Raw genomic sequence first — 16,746 nt, forward strand, 5'->3', positions numbered from 1 at the left:
CGCGTTCACATGCGTGGACATTACGTTTTGGCTTCGCTATAGGCTATGCATAATTACATTTATTTAAACCAACTGTTCTCAGTTCAGGAGTCTCTAGGCTGTCATTAAAGGGTTAAACTTTCAACGCACCAAGTCATGTGACATAACAACATGGCACCGATCTCAGCTGAGTTTGTCTGTAGGAGAAATGGCAACAAAACTACATTTTTACATTAAAACTTGTTTGAGTCAAAAGATTAGAGTCTCTAGTTTCATCCGATATGCAGTTTTAAAAATGTAATGGATTTATCACAGAAAGGCATGCTGTTAAACACAATGACCACGTACGTGGACTATAGGCTCATTTTCCTTCAAAATTCCTACAGTACTGTGCACTGTAAAAGTCTTAGGCACATAAGATTTTCACAAAAACATTTGTCTTAAGATTGTTATTTATATCTTCAGCTTTAGTGTGTCAATAGGAAATATAAATGTTAGACTCACAAACATTACTTTTGCAAATAGAATAGATTAGAATAGAAGAACAGGGAGCCCTGCAACAGATGGCATTGCCCCCACAGAGCCCCCCCACTGAATGTCGTGTCAGTCTGGGATTACATAAAGAGACAGAAGCAATTGAGACAGCCTAAATAGATAGAAGAACTGTGATGAATTCTCCAAGAAGCTTTGAACATCCTGTCTGCCAACAACCAAGAAAAACTGTGTCCAGGAGTACCTAGGAGAATTGGTGCTGTTTTAAAGGTAAAGATGGTCACACCAAATATTGATTTAGTTTTTTTTATGTTTACTGGACTTTGTATGATGTTAACTGATAAATGAAAACTATTTATGTCATTATTTTTGAAGACATCCTCAATATGCAACATTTTTCACAAGTGCCTAAAACTTTTGCACAGTACTGTATATTCACTGTGCATTATCACATTGAGAATCAATGGGTGCATCCAAAAGCTGGAAAATGTTGCTTTCTGAGGCTTTATATGGAGCTAGGATGAAAATAAGGTGTATTTCGAACTGTTCTGAGACCAGTGCAGACAGACAGCACACTGAAGATTAAGTCAGTCCCTAATTAGGGAGCAAGGGAGCGTTCTATAGCTTTCTTATGCAGCCAAGTGCATTCACTCCTAAAATCCGACCAAAAGTTCAGTTTTAAGCCAGTTTGATGGCTGTACATGTATGCATTACACTAGGTATAAAAATGTGCAAATCAGCATGACAAAGATAAAACTGAGGGATTAAGAGATGTAAACAACTGTCAGAATAGCACACTATCATACTACTCATACTATTTCTTCAGTGTGCAGTATGTATACTGTGCAAAGTGGCACAAGGTGCGTCCCAAAACGCACACTTCTGCACTATTCTACACCATTTTGTAGTGTAAGTAGTGCGGGTAGTATGTTTACACTGAAAATGCAACAAAAATAAGTGTACTACGAGTATCTAGATGATGTACTCCTTGAGTGTGGAATGTTGGACACTTTGTGCGCTCAGCACTTGCATTGCTGGTCTGACAAAACCATTGTAAATAATAGAGAATGTAGCAACTAGCGAAACTTCATTGAAGACAGCACCTTACAAATGTAATGTGTGAATATGTACATTGTTTAAGATACAAGTATTGAACTGAGGTTGGCTAACACGCTAACGCTAGCGGCAACATATCACATGCGCTTGAAATGTCACTTCCGTCAGCTGTTAAACAGTGAAAGTGTTAAAAGGTCCATTTAGGACAGTACTGACTACATGGAATTTGAGTGCATAGTGTATTGTGTACGTATCTAGTGCATAGTGCGTCATTTATGACACAGCTTATGTTTGGAATGGAAGGTTAGGTTACTACTTACAGAATACTACGAATATACTACATACTATTGTGAGGTCATACTACTATTTGAAATGCTTATCACTGCACGGTGGTCTATTTGACATACGATTTAAAGTTATCAGTAGGCCTGGGCGAGTATGTTTATATTTTATGGTCGCTGCTCCTTTAAGAGTCAACTCTGACACACACGTGGTCATTCTGCCGCTTCCTGTTTTGAGTTCGTAACGGAGAGCTGCAGACCATATGGGACAAAAGCGCACTAGCATCTAACAATCTATGACAAATCTGTTACCATTCCCAGAGACTTGTCGGATCAATTCATAATATTTTTCTGCTTTAAAGCAGGATTCGCTGGCGAGCTGATTTGTAAGTACTGATACCTCAAACAAACAACAGAAGTATGTAAATGAAGGCGCATACATTTCCTATATGTTGTAGACAAACAGAGATACAGTGTCACATTTATTTGATAGCACGGATGTATAGGTGAATGTATACAATGAAATGACATTGTTTTGATTTGACCTGCTATTTATCTATTTTTATAGGTAAATAAATTGCATTAAGTTGTATTTTCCATTTCTATTTGAGATCTTTTTTACACTGGAAAACACTCAATGACTTCCCTTTTGTTCTAACTGTAGGTTTTTGTGTTTTCATTACCCTGTAAACTGTAAACAAATGCTTTTAAGCACAACAGGCTGTGCTGTGCTGAAGAATAGAGGCTCATTCTGGTTGTCTGTATTTTCAGAAACAAAGACCTCACTGGATGCCCAACCATTGTTATTTATAACAATCAACTGTATAAAGACAAAGAGCTTTCACACCATTGTACAGGATTTTTAGTTTGAGGTAAGAAGTGTGTGTTTTTCCCATCATTGTGCATTAGATCTTATTGATAAAGTGTTACAGCTTTTAATCAGTGCAGATGACAGTTAGTTAAAACCAAAGTCATAACATGGTATGTTCTTTTATCAAATCTTACTTCATATCCAATCTAAGTGGTATTATTTTTTCAATACACAGAGGTTTTTGTGATTTGTGTTGATATTTGCTTATGTGGAACTGAAATTTGCTCTGACAGACAGACAGACAGACAGACGGATAGATGGATTAAAAAGACAGACAGATAGATAGATAGATAGGGATAGATGGAATGACGGACGGACGAGATATAAAGACAGATAGAGGTATAGATAGATGGATGGATAGAAAGACAGATATAAAGATGGACAGACAGACAGACAGATAGATAGATAGATAGGGATTGATGGATAGATGGAATGACGGACGGACGGATATAAAGAGGGATAGATAGACGGATAGACATATACAGATGGATAGATAGATATAAAGATGGACAGACAGACAGACGGATAGATAGATTGGGGTTGATGGATAGATGGAATGACAGATGGACGGATATAAAGACGGATAAACAGATAGAGGGATATGTAGATAGACAGACAGATAGATAGACAGACAGACAGACAGACAGATAGATAGGGGTTGATGGATAGATGGAATGACAGACGGACAGATAGACAGATAGAGGGATAAAGATGGACAGACAGACAGACAGACAGACAAATGGATAGATAGGGGTTGATGGATAGATGGATTGACAGATGGATGGATATAAAGATGGATAAACAGATAGAGGGATATGTAGATAGACAGATATAAAGACAGACAGACAGACAGACAGACAGATAGATAGATAGATAGATAGACAGATAGATGGATTAAAAAGACAGACAGATAGATAGATAGATAGGGGTTGATGGATAGATGGAATGACAGACAGACGGATATAAAGATGGACAGACAGAGGGATATATAGATAGACAGACAGACGGATAGATAGACAGACAGACAGACAGATGATAGATAGACAGACAGACAGATGATAGATAGACAGGGAGTTGGATAGACAGACAGACATATGGATATAAAGATGGATAGACAGACGGATAGACAGATAGACGGATATAAAGACAGACAGACAGACAGATATATAGATAGAAAGAAAGAAAGATAGATAGACAGATAGATGGATTAAAAAGACAGACAGATAGATAGATAGATAGGGGTTGATGGATAGATGGAATGACAGACAGACGGATATAAAGATGGACAGACAGAGGGATATATAGATAGACAGACAGACAGACAGACGGATAGATAGACAGACAGACAGACAGATGATAGATAGATAGACAGACAGACAGACAGACAGATGATAGATAGACAGGGAGTTGGATAGACAGACAGACATATGGATATAAAGATGGATAGACAGACGGATAGACAGATAGACGGATATAAAGACAGACAGACAGACAGATATATAGATAGAAAGAAAGAAAGATGGATAGACAGATAAATGGATAGACAGACGATAGATAGATGGATAGACAGATAGATAGATATACAGACGGATAGACAGATATAAAGACAAATAGAGGGATATAAAGATGGATAGACAGAGGGACAGACAGACAGACGGATAGATAGATAGACAGACAGACAGACAGATGATAGATAGACAGGGAGTTGGATAGACAGGTAGACGGATAAACAGATATGAAGACAAATAGAGGGATATAAAGATGGATAGACAGATAGAGGGATAGACAGACAGACAGACAGACAGTTAGATGGATAGACAGACAGATAGATGAGTAGACAGATGGACAGACAAGTAAATAGCTATATGCAATGTAATATAGATTGCAACCCCTTTAAAGGGATAGTTCACCCAAAAAAGAAAATTCTCTCATGATTTACTCACCTTTAAGCCATCCCAGATATGTATGACTTTCTTTCTTCAGCAGAACCGAAATGAAGATTTTTTATAAGCAGATTTCAGCTCAGTTTGTCCATACAATGAAAGCGAATGGGTGCCATTAGACTGCTGGATATTTGATGGTCCTAAAGTCATATTTAGACAGCACAAAAATAATTCACGTGACTCAAGTCGATCAATGAATGTCTTCTGAAGCAAATCGCTAGAAACTCGACCCATCATGTAGTTGTCGCGAGAGTTAGGTTAGAGTTAGATTTTCATTTTATGGACAAAAAGAGCTGAAATGTGCTTATAAAAATCTGGACTTCGGTTGTGCTGAAGAAGGAAAGTCATACACATCTGGGATGGCTTAAAGATGGGTAAATCCTGAGAGAATTATCATTTTTGGGTGAAGTATCCCTTTAACTTTGTGATGCTTTGTTTGAACAGTCAGGGGAGATTGAACAGAAGACTGTGGTATGTCTGCAATAAAGACAGAAGATACGGCCAATGGCAAGAGTGTTGCTAACGGAGGAGGAGTCGTTTTTGAAGAGGCCGGAGTTACAGTCCTCAGGTATATGTGACACTGTTTCAACTAATTAATATTTGTTTGTTTTTTTTTTGGTTTGATCCAATAAGAAACTTGCTTAAGTGAGATTCAATGTATGGATTCTTGAAATTAGTTCGTTGTTGTATGTGAACTGGATTACTGACACCTAAACTTCATTTAAACTCTACAGGCCTACAGACCTGTCAGAGATGTTGGCAGCAGGAACTAAAGAAGTTCACGAGAAGGCAGAAAACACAGCGTTTGTCAAAGATTTCTTGAGGGGACGAATCCGCAAGGAGCTTTTTAAGGTAAACTGATACAGTAACTCACGGCCATTTAACACAACAGATTTTAAAGACAGCATGAAACTGCTTTTGACTAAAATGATGTGTTGATCTGCGTTTGTCCTGTCAGCTTGGCCACGTGGCTTTATACTTCACGTACTCTGCCATGGAAGAAGAAATCGAGAGAAATAAAGATCACCCTCAGTTCGCTCCACTCTACTTCCCTAATGAACTCCACCGGCGTGATGCTCTGGCTCGTGATCTGGAGTATTACTGTGGTGATGACTGGCAAAACCAGATCAGCTGCTCTCCGGCCACTCAACGCTATGTGGACCGCATACACCAGGTCGGCCAGGACGACCCTGTGCTTTTAGTTGCTCACGCTTACACACGCTATATGGGTGACCTGTCGGGTGGTCAGGTGCTGAGGAAGGTGGCCCAGCGTGCTATGAAGCTGCCACCAACTGGAGAAGGGCTGAACTTCTATGAGTTTGATGGTATTCACAGCGCCAAGGCCTTTAAACAGCTGTACCGGAGCCGCATGAATGAGCTGGACCTTGACATGGACATCAAAGAGAAGATTGTGGAGGAAGCTAACCAAGCTTTTTACTTCAATATGGAGGTGAGGAGGTGGTATAAAGGGATTGTATAATTTTTCATAATTGTTTATTAAGAATTTTTTTCCCCATTTTCCAGTCTTACACATTAGTATACTAGGATAAGATTGTATACCCATTTTGCATAACATCATAACATAGAAATTAAATACAGATAAACCATATAAATACAAATGAACCATACATGATGTAACAAAAAACCCAAACCAAAGTCTTTCTAGCAAGCCAGTCCACTGTCGGCCATCTTTGGAACGCTCTCGGGAGACTATTTCCAGTCATGCCAGTGCAGCTCAAGTCTACTTGAATGGGGAAATACCGAAATCTACAAAACAGTCGGTCAAGATTATGATCAAGGAACATTCTCGAGTTGATTGACAGGCGTTGTCTGTATCTAAAAGATGATTGGCTCTTTTACCTGTATGGGCATTCCAGTTTCTCCCATTCATCTTAACAGAAGTAGCCCATATCTGCTGATTAATCTCTGCACAAACCTAACCCAAACTGCCAAAGCCTTGCTAAATAAATAGACATGTGCACGTATACCCACATATACATATGGAAATACAGTCAATTTAATTCACTTCATATTAATAAATGACATCTCTTTTGTTTATTTATTTATTTATTCCTATAAAAACATCCAAATTCAAGAAAATTTTCCTTGGGAGGAAAAGGAGTCGCTCTTTAAAAAAAAAAAAAAAAAAGAGAGGAATCAATAATCAATTTATTTAATAATTAAAAAATAAAAAAGGCATATAGCTAAAGGTAAATAAATCCCTTGTCATATTGAAAAATAAATAGGTATTTTTAAAGTAATTAATTTTAATTTACATTTAACTACATAAAAAAAAAAAAAAAATGTTATCCCCTTTTCTCCCAATTTGGAATGCCCAATTCCCACTACTTGGTCCTCGTGGTGATGCGGTTACTCACCTCAATCCGGGTGGCGGAGGACAAGTCTTAGTTGCCTCCGCTTCTGAGACCGCCAATCCACGCATCTAATCACATGCCTCGCTGTGCATGACACCGTGGAGACTCACAGCATGTGGAGGCTCATGCTACTCTCCGCGATCCACACACAACTTACCACACGCCCCATTGAGAGCGAGAACCACTAATCATGACCATGAGGAGGTTACCCCATGGCACTCTACCCTCCCTAGCAACCGGGACAATTTGGTTGCTTAGGAGACCTGGCTGGAGTCACTCAGCACACCCTGGATTTGAACTCGCGACTCCAGGGGTGATAGTCAGCGTCAATACTCGCTGAGCTACATTTTTAAATATTAACTGAACAATTGAACAATGAGTAAGCGTCGTTGGTGTGTAAATGTTTGCGGTCGTATGTTAATGTTTCAACCATATTAAGTAAATCTGCACTTTTAGGGGCTGTTCACACCAAACACATTTTTGCATCCATTTGTTTTTTTTCTATGTAAACATGCATTAGATGGACGTCTTCCTCGTGTTTTTTTTTTTTTTTTCTGCATCTCATACAAAAGTGCCACCTTTGCAGTTTACACCGAGCATGTTTTGTGTCAAGTTATGAAGGTGTCGTTCACACTGAATGTGTTTTTGCATCCACCTGCTCTGTTTATCAATATTCTTTTCAGTGTAAACATGTCTTTGACAGGCTAAAATAAATGCCGTTAAACATTATACAGTTTAACAACAGCAGATCAGATCTATAAAACATTTCTAAAGTGAAACAAACACTTCTGTTATGCAATATTCACTCACATTTACATAAACTTGACAAGAAAAAAACCTTGAAAACAGAAAGTGTTGACTATCCATTTACAACTCTATTGGTAGATTTTGCAACTGGCACAAGGGTAAGTTAACACTTCGGTTAATCAGCCAGGCGAACACGGTTATAGGCTGACGCGATAATCGCAAAATGGCTAAATATCGGCCGATTAATCGGCCTGGCCGATATATCTGTCTATCATTAGCTCACACCAAACATGTTTTTGTGTCCGCCTGCGATGTTGTTCAGTTGTCTTTCTATGTAATCATGAACTAAATGGATGTCTAGATTTTTTGACATTTGCGCCTAGAGATCGACCGATATTGGTTTTTAATAACCAATATTCAATACTGATTATTTCTGTTTTTAAGTATCCGATAACTGATATGCAAATACAACGTTTAATTGAAAAAAAATTAGAATATGTTGAAATTAACATTAGTTAATGTAATTAACTTATGTTAACAAATGAAACCTTGTTGTAAATTATTAATTAATATTTAAAATATAAAGTCTTTTGTGTCCAACTTCATTAAACCGAATATTAAAAAACAGGAAAATTGGAAATATCGGTTAAAAATATCGGTCAAACCGATTATCGGTCTATCTGTAATTGCGTCACGTCTCTCTGTTTTTCACGTTTCTCGCACAGGAGCACCACGTTTTTTTCTGTTGTATTCTAGCTGTTTTTAGGTCAAGAACAGGTACTGTGTGAATGGCCCCTTTTTCTGCGATTCTTCACTAACACTGAATTAATTCAGTAATGGGAATACGTGATCACACACATTAAATGGGTTCAAAAGAAAATGGAAGAGCTGTTTATCCCCTTTATAAGACTGATACATTTGGCTGAAATTGATATGACTCTTTTAATAAGAGTTGTGTTTCCAGTGATGGTGTAATTACAGATAAGAGTTTCTGGAGCTCAGTGTCTCATTCGTCAGCAGTCCTCACATTGGATTAGAGATCAGTTTTCAAATTAAATGGACAAAACTAGGTCAAAAAATTCATTTATCTCACATCTCTAACATGCTTTAATAAAGCACGATTGATTGTTCGCTACGAGGTCTGAGCCTCTCTCTAGTTTCATGTGATTGTACAACACTGCCTGTGACATCAACCTGTGATTTCTTCAACACTCAGTCATTGTACAATACTTTTGAAGTCAGTGTAACTGTTAATGTCCTCTTGTCTTGACTAATTAGGTTTTTGGAGAACTTGAGGAAGTAGGAAAGACTCTTCAGGATGATGTTTTGGATGCAGCTCCTGTTCATGGTGACATGCAGGGAGACACCAGCCAGTGTCCTTACCACGCTGCAAAAATGGGTAAATATGACCAGACAATTGATCCATATTGCAATTACACCTTAAAGCTTAAAGGAATGTTCCCTGTTCAGACAAGTTAAGCCCAATCGACAGCATTTGCAACTAATTGTTGATTACCACAAAAATGAGAAATCCCTCATTTATTAAAAAAAAAAAAGAAGGAAAAAATCTGGGTTACAGTGAGGTGCTTACAATGGATATATACAGTATATGGTGCCAGACCATAAACATTAAAATACACACTGTTTCAAAAGTATAGCCATAAGACTAGAGATGGACCGATAATCGGTTTGACTGATATTTTTAACCGATATTTACACTTTTCCACTTAATCGGTTATCGGTTCTTTAATATCTGGTTTACCGATAAAGTTGGACACAAAAGACTTCACATTTTAAATATAAATTAAGTTAGGAGCTTTGAACAAGTGTATATTGCAACTAAAACTAGTCAAATTAATTTTTTTGTAGACTGTGCACAATGTTTTGTAAAGCAGTTCACGAGAGGTTAGTGATAAATGAAGTTGTTCACGTGCCGAAAAGCAGAAATAAAAAAAATTATTTAAATCGGTTATGTATATCGGTTATCGGAGACTTAAACGCAAAAATAATCAGTATCGTATCGGTCATTAAAAACCAATATTACAACTTCAATATCATGAAGACGTAACACCGGTTAACCCTGTAGTTCCGGTAGGTGATATTATCAAACTAAAATCATGTAAACATACTCTATATAATGTTTGCGTCTTGTGGCTATATTTTAATGTTTATGAACTGGCCCTATTCACTTGCATTGTAAGCGCCTACTGTAACAACGATAAAAAAATAAAAAAATTAAAAAAAAGATCGAGTCGAAATAATTATGCCACAAATGATGTTGATAGAGCTAAAAAAAATTTTAGGAATGCAACAATGAATCGGCTGCCGATATTTATCGTCCAGTTATTGACCAAATTAATATATTATAAATTGGTTTATTTATAATTAATTAGTAAGACTGTAAATTTAAATGCATAATCCAGAAATAATAATAGCCACAATATGTAGAAGGGTTGGCACTTCTAAGAATAGAGGTAGACCGATATATCGGTTTTACCGATTAATAGGTGCTGATAGTTGGTTTTTGGAACTATCGGTTATCTGCAAAAGCTATGCCAATAGTTGCTGATAGTTTTTTTTATTATTATTTTTTATTCCTCCTCGTTCCTCTGAAAATTACGTTTTTTAAATTGAAGCGAGGGCATGCAAAGGAAAATGTGACTACACAGAAACTTCCCTCATCAGCACATACATTGTGTCTCCAACTTCATATTGTGAATAATAATGATAAAGGCTATAATTTGGTAAATATTATATATAGAGCATTGAGACAGAGCCAAGTCTACGTCATTTCAAAATAAGAGTCCCTGGTGTGTTTCAGGCTTGTTTAGTGTTAAAAGTCCTGTGTTATGCACCCAGTCTTTTTTTTCTGATTATTATTAGGATTTTGATTGAAAAATAAACGAAATCGGGGATTTTATTCATTTTGGACTCTGACGTTTTTGTGTGTGCCTATTAAGAAAATGTTGTAACATTCTATGAATCTATCGGCCGATTAATCGGTTATCGGCCTTTTCCACCACCAAAGTTATCGGTATCTGCAAAATCCAATATCGGTCAACCTCTACCTAAGAACATTTATGTAACATTTGTATTCTTATTCGTTCTCACGTCAATGCAGAGAAACGCAATAAACGGGTGTGACAGTTGTGAATATGATGAGGGAAACCATCCAAAATTAAATTATTTATTGTTAGAACAGTGAAAATGCTTTTGTAGATCTTTGTAAATTTTTTAAGCATTCCTAAGTAAAACAGTGATCTGATGACCAATTGAGGTAAGTTGTAAAATATCGATATCGTTATTGGCCTATAGTTTTTTGTTAAAATCGGCATCAGCCAAAACTTTTCATATTGGTGCATCCTTATTTGTATTAAACCCGTAACACTCCTTTAACAAAACAACTGGACAGAGTCATTTTTAACCCTGAGTAATGTAATTAAATCTGCACAAAACACGCAAGACTGTCCCAGCAAATCCATGCGAGTGAATCTGTGTGATGGATTTCATTTCGCACTAAGAAATGGCGGTTTCAGGGTTTGTGCTTATTAATACAACTTGCCTCTTCATTAAACTAACTTTACGGAAATGGTATGAAAGGACATATAAGTAACTGTCTGTTGCTAAAAAACAACTTTATTCACGGTATATACACTGATGAGCCAAAACATTATGACCACCTGCCTAATATGTCCTCCGTGTGCCACCAAAACAGCGCCAGCCCACAGAGGCATGGACTCTGCAAGACCCCTGAATGTGTCCTGTGGTATCTGGCACCAAGACATTAGCAGCAGATCCTTCAAGTCATGTAAGTTGTGAGGTGGAGCCACCATGGATCGGACTTGTTGGTCCAGAACATCCCACAGATGCTCAATCGTATTGAGATCTGGTGAATTTGGAGGCCAGGGCAACACCTTGAACTCTTCATCATGTTCCTCAAACCATTCCTGGACAATTTGTGCAGTGTGGCAGGACGCATTATCCCGCCGAAAGAGGCCACTGCCATCAGGGAATACTGTTGCCATGAAGGGGTGTACCTGACCTGCAATGATGTTTAGGTAGGTGGCACGTGTCAAATTGACACCCACATGATTGACCGGACCCAGGGTATCCCAGCAGAACATTGCCCAGAGCAGTGGTTCCCAACCCTGTTCCTGGACATTTTGTATATCTCCCTTTCCTGACACACCCAATTCAGGTCTTGGAGTCTCCACTAACGAGTGGATGAGTTGAATCAGGTGTTTGATTAGGGAGATATCCAAAATGTGTAGTGTTGGGGGCCTCCAGGAACAGGGTTGGGATCCACTGGCCCAGAGCATCACACTCCCTCCACCGACTTGTCGTCTTCCCACAGTGCATCCTGGTGCCATCACTTCCCCAGGTAAACGGCACACACATACACGGCCGTCCTCGTGATGTAAAAGAAAACGGGACTCATCAGACCAGATGACCTTCTTCCACTGCTCAAGGGTCCAGTTCCAAAGCTCACGTGCCACAGTAGACCTTCTGTCGGTTCGGACCAGACGGGATAGCCTTCGTTGGCCTCACGCATCGATGAGCCTTGGGCGCCCAACACCCTGTCACCGGTTTGTGGTTTGTCCCTCCTCAGATCACTGTCGGTAGGTACTCACCACTGCTGACCGGGAGCACGCCAAAGTCCTTGCCGTTTCAGAGATGCTCTGAACCAGTTGCCTGACCACAACAATTTGTCCCTTGTCAAAGTCACTCAGGTCTTTACTCCTGCATTCAACACGTTGACTATGAGAACTGATTGTTTGCTTACCATCTAATCTACCCAGACCTTGACATGTGGCCTTGTTAGATGATGATCAACATTATTCGCTTCACCTGTGAGTGGTCATAATGTTTTGGCTCATTGGTGGACATTTAAAGTGTGAAACGTGGGGTTAAAAAAGATGTTGACCCAGAGTTATGTGTGAAATCTGTGAAAAACCTTAATGATTCCACTCATAAAACATGTTATAAGAATAGTGGTATAGTAATATATCTACTCTGTTCTCTCTTTATTTCAGCTGCCAGTGGAGGATCAACGTATATTTGCCAGACGGCCATGACTGTGCTTAAAAAACCCTCTGCTCAAGTCATATTGGCTGCCTGGATCGCTGTCTTAGCCGGATTGGCTGCTTGGTACCTCATGTGACCTCATATGATCAAATTATTGGAGGAGAGGGTCAGATATTAAAACATTCGTGCTTTAAAATTGTGAGCCATTCCACACCTTGAACCATTTTCCTTTTAGTGTGACCCATTTGCCCTTTAGTTCTCGGGTAAATTTAGTTTATAATAATGACTTATGAACATACAGTCTTTAAATGCAGGATAGCATAGTTTAGCGTTTTGTTGTAACTTTTTAACCTGTCATTGTTTATGAAATATGAAGTTAACGGTTGGGAGGTGCAGAAAAAGGCAGGATGTCATTTTTGTAGAAGAATTTTATTACAGAAGAAACATTTGATGCAACATGTCTTAGGCCTGAAAAATACTCTACGCAAGTACGTAAACACAAGTGCTTCTAGCTAACCAAGCTCTGTTTCACGTGATTTGAAATGTGTCAGAAAACAATTCGAATGCGACACAATTCTCAGTGTTATCGCAAGGGGGTGCTATAGTGGGAATTAGTGCATAATTTCATTTAATTTTAATACTTAATTTATACAGTTCATTTATTTTTTCTTTAGTTCAACTACTGTCATGACAGTCAAGCACTTCTTCTGCACTTCAACTGCACGCTTGCAAAGTGTTTGCCATGCATTTTGCGGACTTGCGTGAAGTACATTTCTAACTATATGCTTTGATAAAGGTACAGTTTTTACTACAAGAAGGACATAGTTGGACTGGCCCATTTGTCAGGCCATTTTAAATTGATATATGCAAAGCATAAATGCACCGTTTAAAACAAAGAAACACATTGCATCTGCAGTGCGGACTACTGAAATGCCAGTTCACTTTATTTGCTGGCGAAATGGTTAATGAAGAAGAGCCTTTACAAAGATTTGCACATTATTATATTTTATCACATCTTGTTTACAGCACCAGATTTCTGTTATTTGGCTTCATTGATGACCAGTTATCTGAACCAGAATTAGCTGTTTTTACTTCTAGTTTGATCGATATTGGCTTTTTAATAGCTGATGCCAATATTGATATCTAGACAGGATCAGGCCGATATTTGCCTATATTTATAATACAATTTACAGATAAAAAATTAGATGGACATAACTTTTTTTTTTTTATTTGACACAATATTTACTCAAAATTAACTCAAAAGCAGGGGCAATGTAAAATGTCAACATGACCGATATTTTGCCGATATATCGTATATAATAAAATTTAGCAACACAAAAATTGCTGAATTTAAATGAACACCTATCTTACACCTATTTACTTGAAATTCAGTATATAGTAAATATATTTGAAAATATGTCGAAGATTGGAACCGACTAAGGCTCAATTATTGGCTGATGCTGATTTTCTCAAAATGTCCAAAAAAAACGTTAGATTAATCAGCCTGTCCGATACTTCAGTCTATGGGGCCGTTTACATGGCAACGTTTTCAACTAAAAACGGAAAACTTTTTATGCATTTTGGCTGTTCGTTTACACGACAATGGCGTTTTGGGGCCTGAAAACGCAAACTTTTGAAAACGGGTTTCAAAGTGCAAGTTTTTGAAAACGATGCCGTTATCGTCTCCGTGTAAGCATACACAAATGCGAATTTGTGAAAACAATGACGTCATGCGCACGCGTATTACGTGTTTAGTCAATAGGCATGCGCTCGAGTACTTCAAAACAACGCATGAGACATTCAAAACTACAATGGCGGACTACAGGACTGTGTTTGTGCTGCTCAAGATTTTGAGTTTATTGAAGCTTCTCCAGCAAAGTAATTGTAGTAATAAAGCAACCTCATCGTCCGTCCAGACAAAATTGCTCGATGCTTTCGCCATCTTCATTGTTTGTATTTACCGCTCTGTGGAAGAATGCTTATGTGCGCAGGCGCGTAGTGTTTCTTTACAAAGTGACATCGCCAACTACTGGCCTGGCATGCATAATACAGCGTTTTTAGTCGTTTTCGTGGATCCGTGTGAACGGGGATCGTTTTGACAACGCTGTCGTCTTTACGCAAAACTTTTCAAAAACGCAAAGGAAAAACCTTTCGGTTTTTCTTACATCATTGTCGTGTAAACGTACCCTATAACTACTTTCACCAAGAATCGTTAGATATTTATAAGTGTTTCAGTGCAATTTAAACAAGGGAACAATACTGAAAGTGAATAAGTATAACTACACAGCAAAAAACAGTCTTTATTTAGTGACTGGTTAAGTGCTCATGGAAAAGATGTGCTTTTAGCCGTTTTTTGAAGAAAGTGAGTCAGCTTCACGGATTGAGTTGGGAAGGTCATTCCACCAACAAGGCGCCGTTCCTTAGCCGACTACAGGCTTCTGGTGGGAACGTAGCTCTGCAGAAATTATTTTAGGTATGCAGTCTAAACATACACGATACATTGATTTTTACTTTTATTTTTTAACACAACAGCATGTGCAATGTTCACCAAAGCACTGTGAGATGATGCATTCGAAAAGGATCACAGTTTTGAGTGTCTGGCCTTATTTACTGAGGCTTGTGTATTTAAGTACACATTTAACTAAAAGTATTTTTCTTAGATGGTCAGAAAGTGTGCACTGGTTTCAGTGTATGCAGAGTGTTTCAGAAATCTATCTATGATTTCGATACAGTTTTATAGAAGAACTAACATAACCACTTCATTATACTGATCAATAATGTTGTTTAAAAATGTCCCATGTAAAACCAAACCCATAAAGTTTGTACTGTGTTACTGTGGTCATGGCTTGGAATTTGTGAACCAAAGGAAATGTTACTTGCAATGTAGAATTCGACATTACTGATTACGGTATTAGAACAGGTCACATTTGACAGATGTATTTAAAGTGTTTTGCAACTGGATTGGTTTGAGTTTTCATGTGGTAGCTTATTGTGTCTTTGGGGTTGCTTCAAAGCACATAGAGATGACAGAAATTGACTGGTATACAGTGTTTTTCCTTTAGTAAATCATTTTGAAACATTCTCCATAGCGTTATATTTATTTTAAAACTTAAGTGGCAGAACAGCTTGACATTTGGTGGTATAAAACCTGATATTTTTCACTTTAAAATGTACAAATTTGCCTCTATGACTAGGTTTAGAATGGCATACTGCCAAACTAATACCATTTCTGCAGTATGTAAACAAGGCGCACTGAATTAAATATGCAATGCAGTGAGGTCAATCAATGAGCCTGTTTACATGCACACCAGTATGCTGATAACTCCCAAAAATCAGCTTATTTAAAAAAATTGTGTTTACATGAGATTTTAAACAATCGAGTTATGCTCTGCTTTTGATACCAGTATGTAAGGGGTCATGCACACAACACTTACGTTCATTAGATAAGCCGGTAAAAACGCTGTTAAAGGTGTTTGCATGCAAGGCGAAATCTGGGTAATGGTCAAAAACCTACCCGTGTCGTTCAGTTTATTTTTAAGCCGTTTATGACTGTACACCGAACAAGGAAAGCCATTTAATGCGTTTACTTGACCTACAGACATTGTCGTCTTATTAAGCATAATCGATGTTAGATTATTTACATGCACGCTCTTACGATTATGTCTAAGGTCACGTAAACACTGTTTCTTTATCGTGTAAGGTCATAAACGGTGCATGAACCGATCTTCACACGTAGATTTTTTTTGCAAGTAAACACCAGCGTTCTGACCAGCTTATCCAATGTTTGCAAGTGTTGTGCACATGACTGTTTACATTTTGAAATCAATAACAGTGAATAATCCGATGATTTTAAGTCTCATTTCGATTTTTGGTAGTTATCAGTGTATTAATGTGCATGTAAATGCCCCCAATGTTTATCATTCCATACTATTTTTAAAATGTAGTATGCAGTTAACAGAATGCTAGAACTGTGTTCA

At 37.9% G+C, this 16,746-nt stretch overlaps 1 protein-coding gene across 1 annotated transcript; it reads left to right on the top strand.

Moving 5' to 3' along the window:
- The first annotated feature begins 2,045 nt into the window (after positions 1 to 2,045).
- LOC127452005 (heme oxygenase 2-like) lies at positions 2,046 to 16,470 on the top strand. The gene is made up of 7 exons (XM_051717127.1): positions 2,046 to 2,194; positions 2,580 to 2,680; positions 5,067 to 5,190; positions 5,357 to 5,474; positions 5,581 to 6,072; positions 9,023 to 9,143; positions 12,778 to 16,470. The coding sequence occupies exons 3-7, from the start codon at positions 5,096 to 5,098 to the stop codon at positions 12,903 to 12,905; spliced, it is 954 nt and encodes a 317-aa protein (XP_051573087.1). The 5' UTR covers positions 2,046 to 2,194; positions 2,580 to 2,680; positions 5,067 to 5,095; the 3' UTR covers positions 12,906 to 16,470.
- Positions 16,471 to 16,746: the final 276 nt, after the last annotated feature.

Source organism: Myxocyprinus asiaticus, chromosome 14 (genome assembly GCF_019703515.2).
Source record: "Myxocyprinus asiaticus isolate MX2 ecotype Aquarium Trade chromosome 14, UBuf_Myxa_2, whole genome shotgun sequence".
NCBI lineage: Eukaryota > Metazoa > Chordata > Actinopteri > Cypriniformes > Catostomidae > Myxocyprinus > Myxocyprinus asiaticus.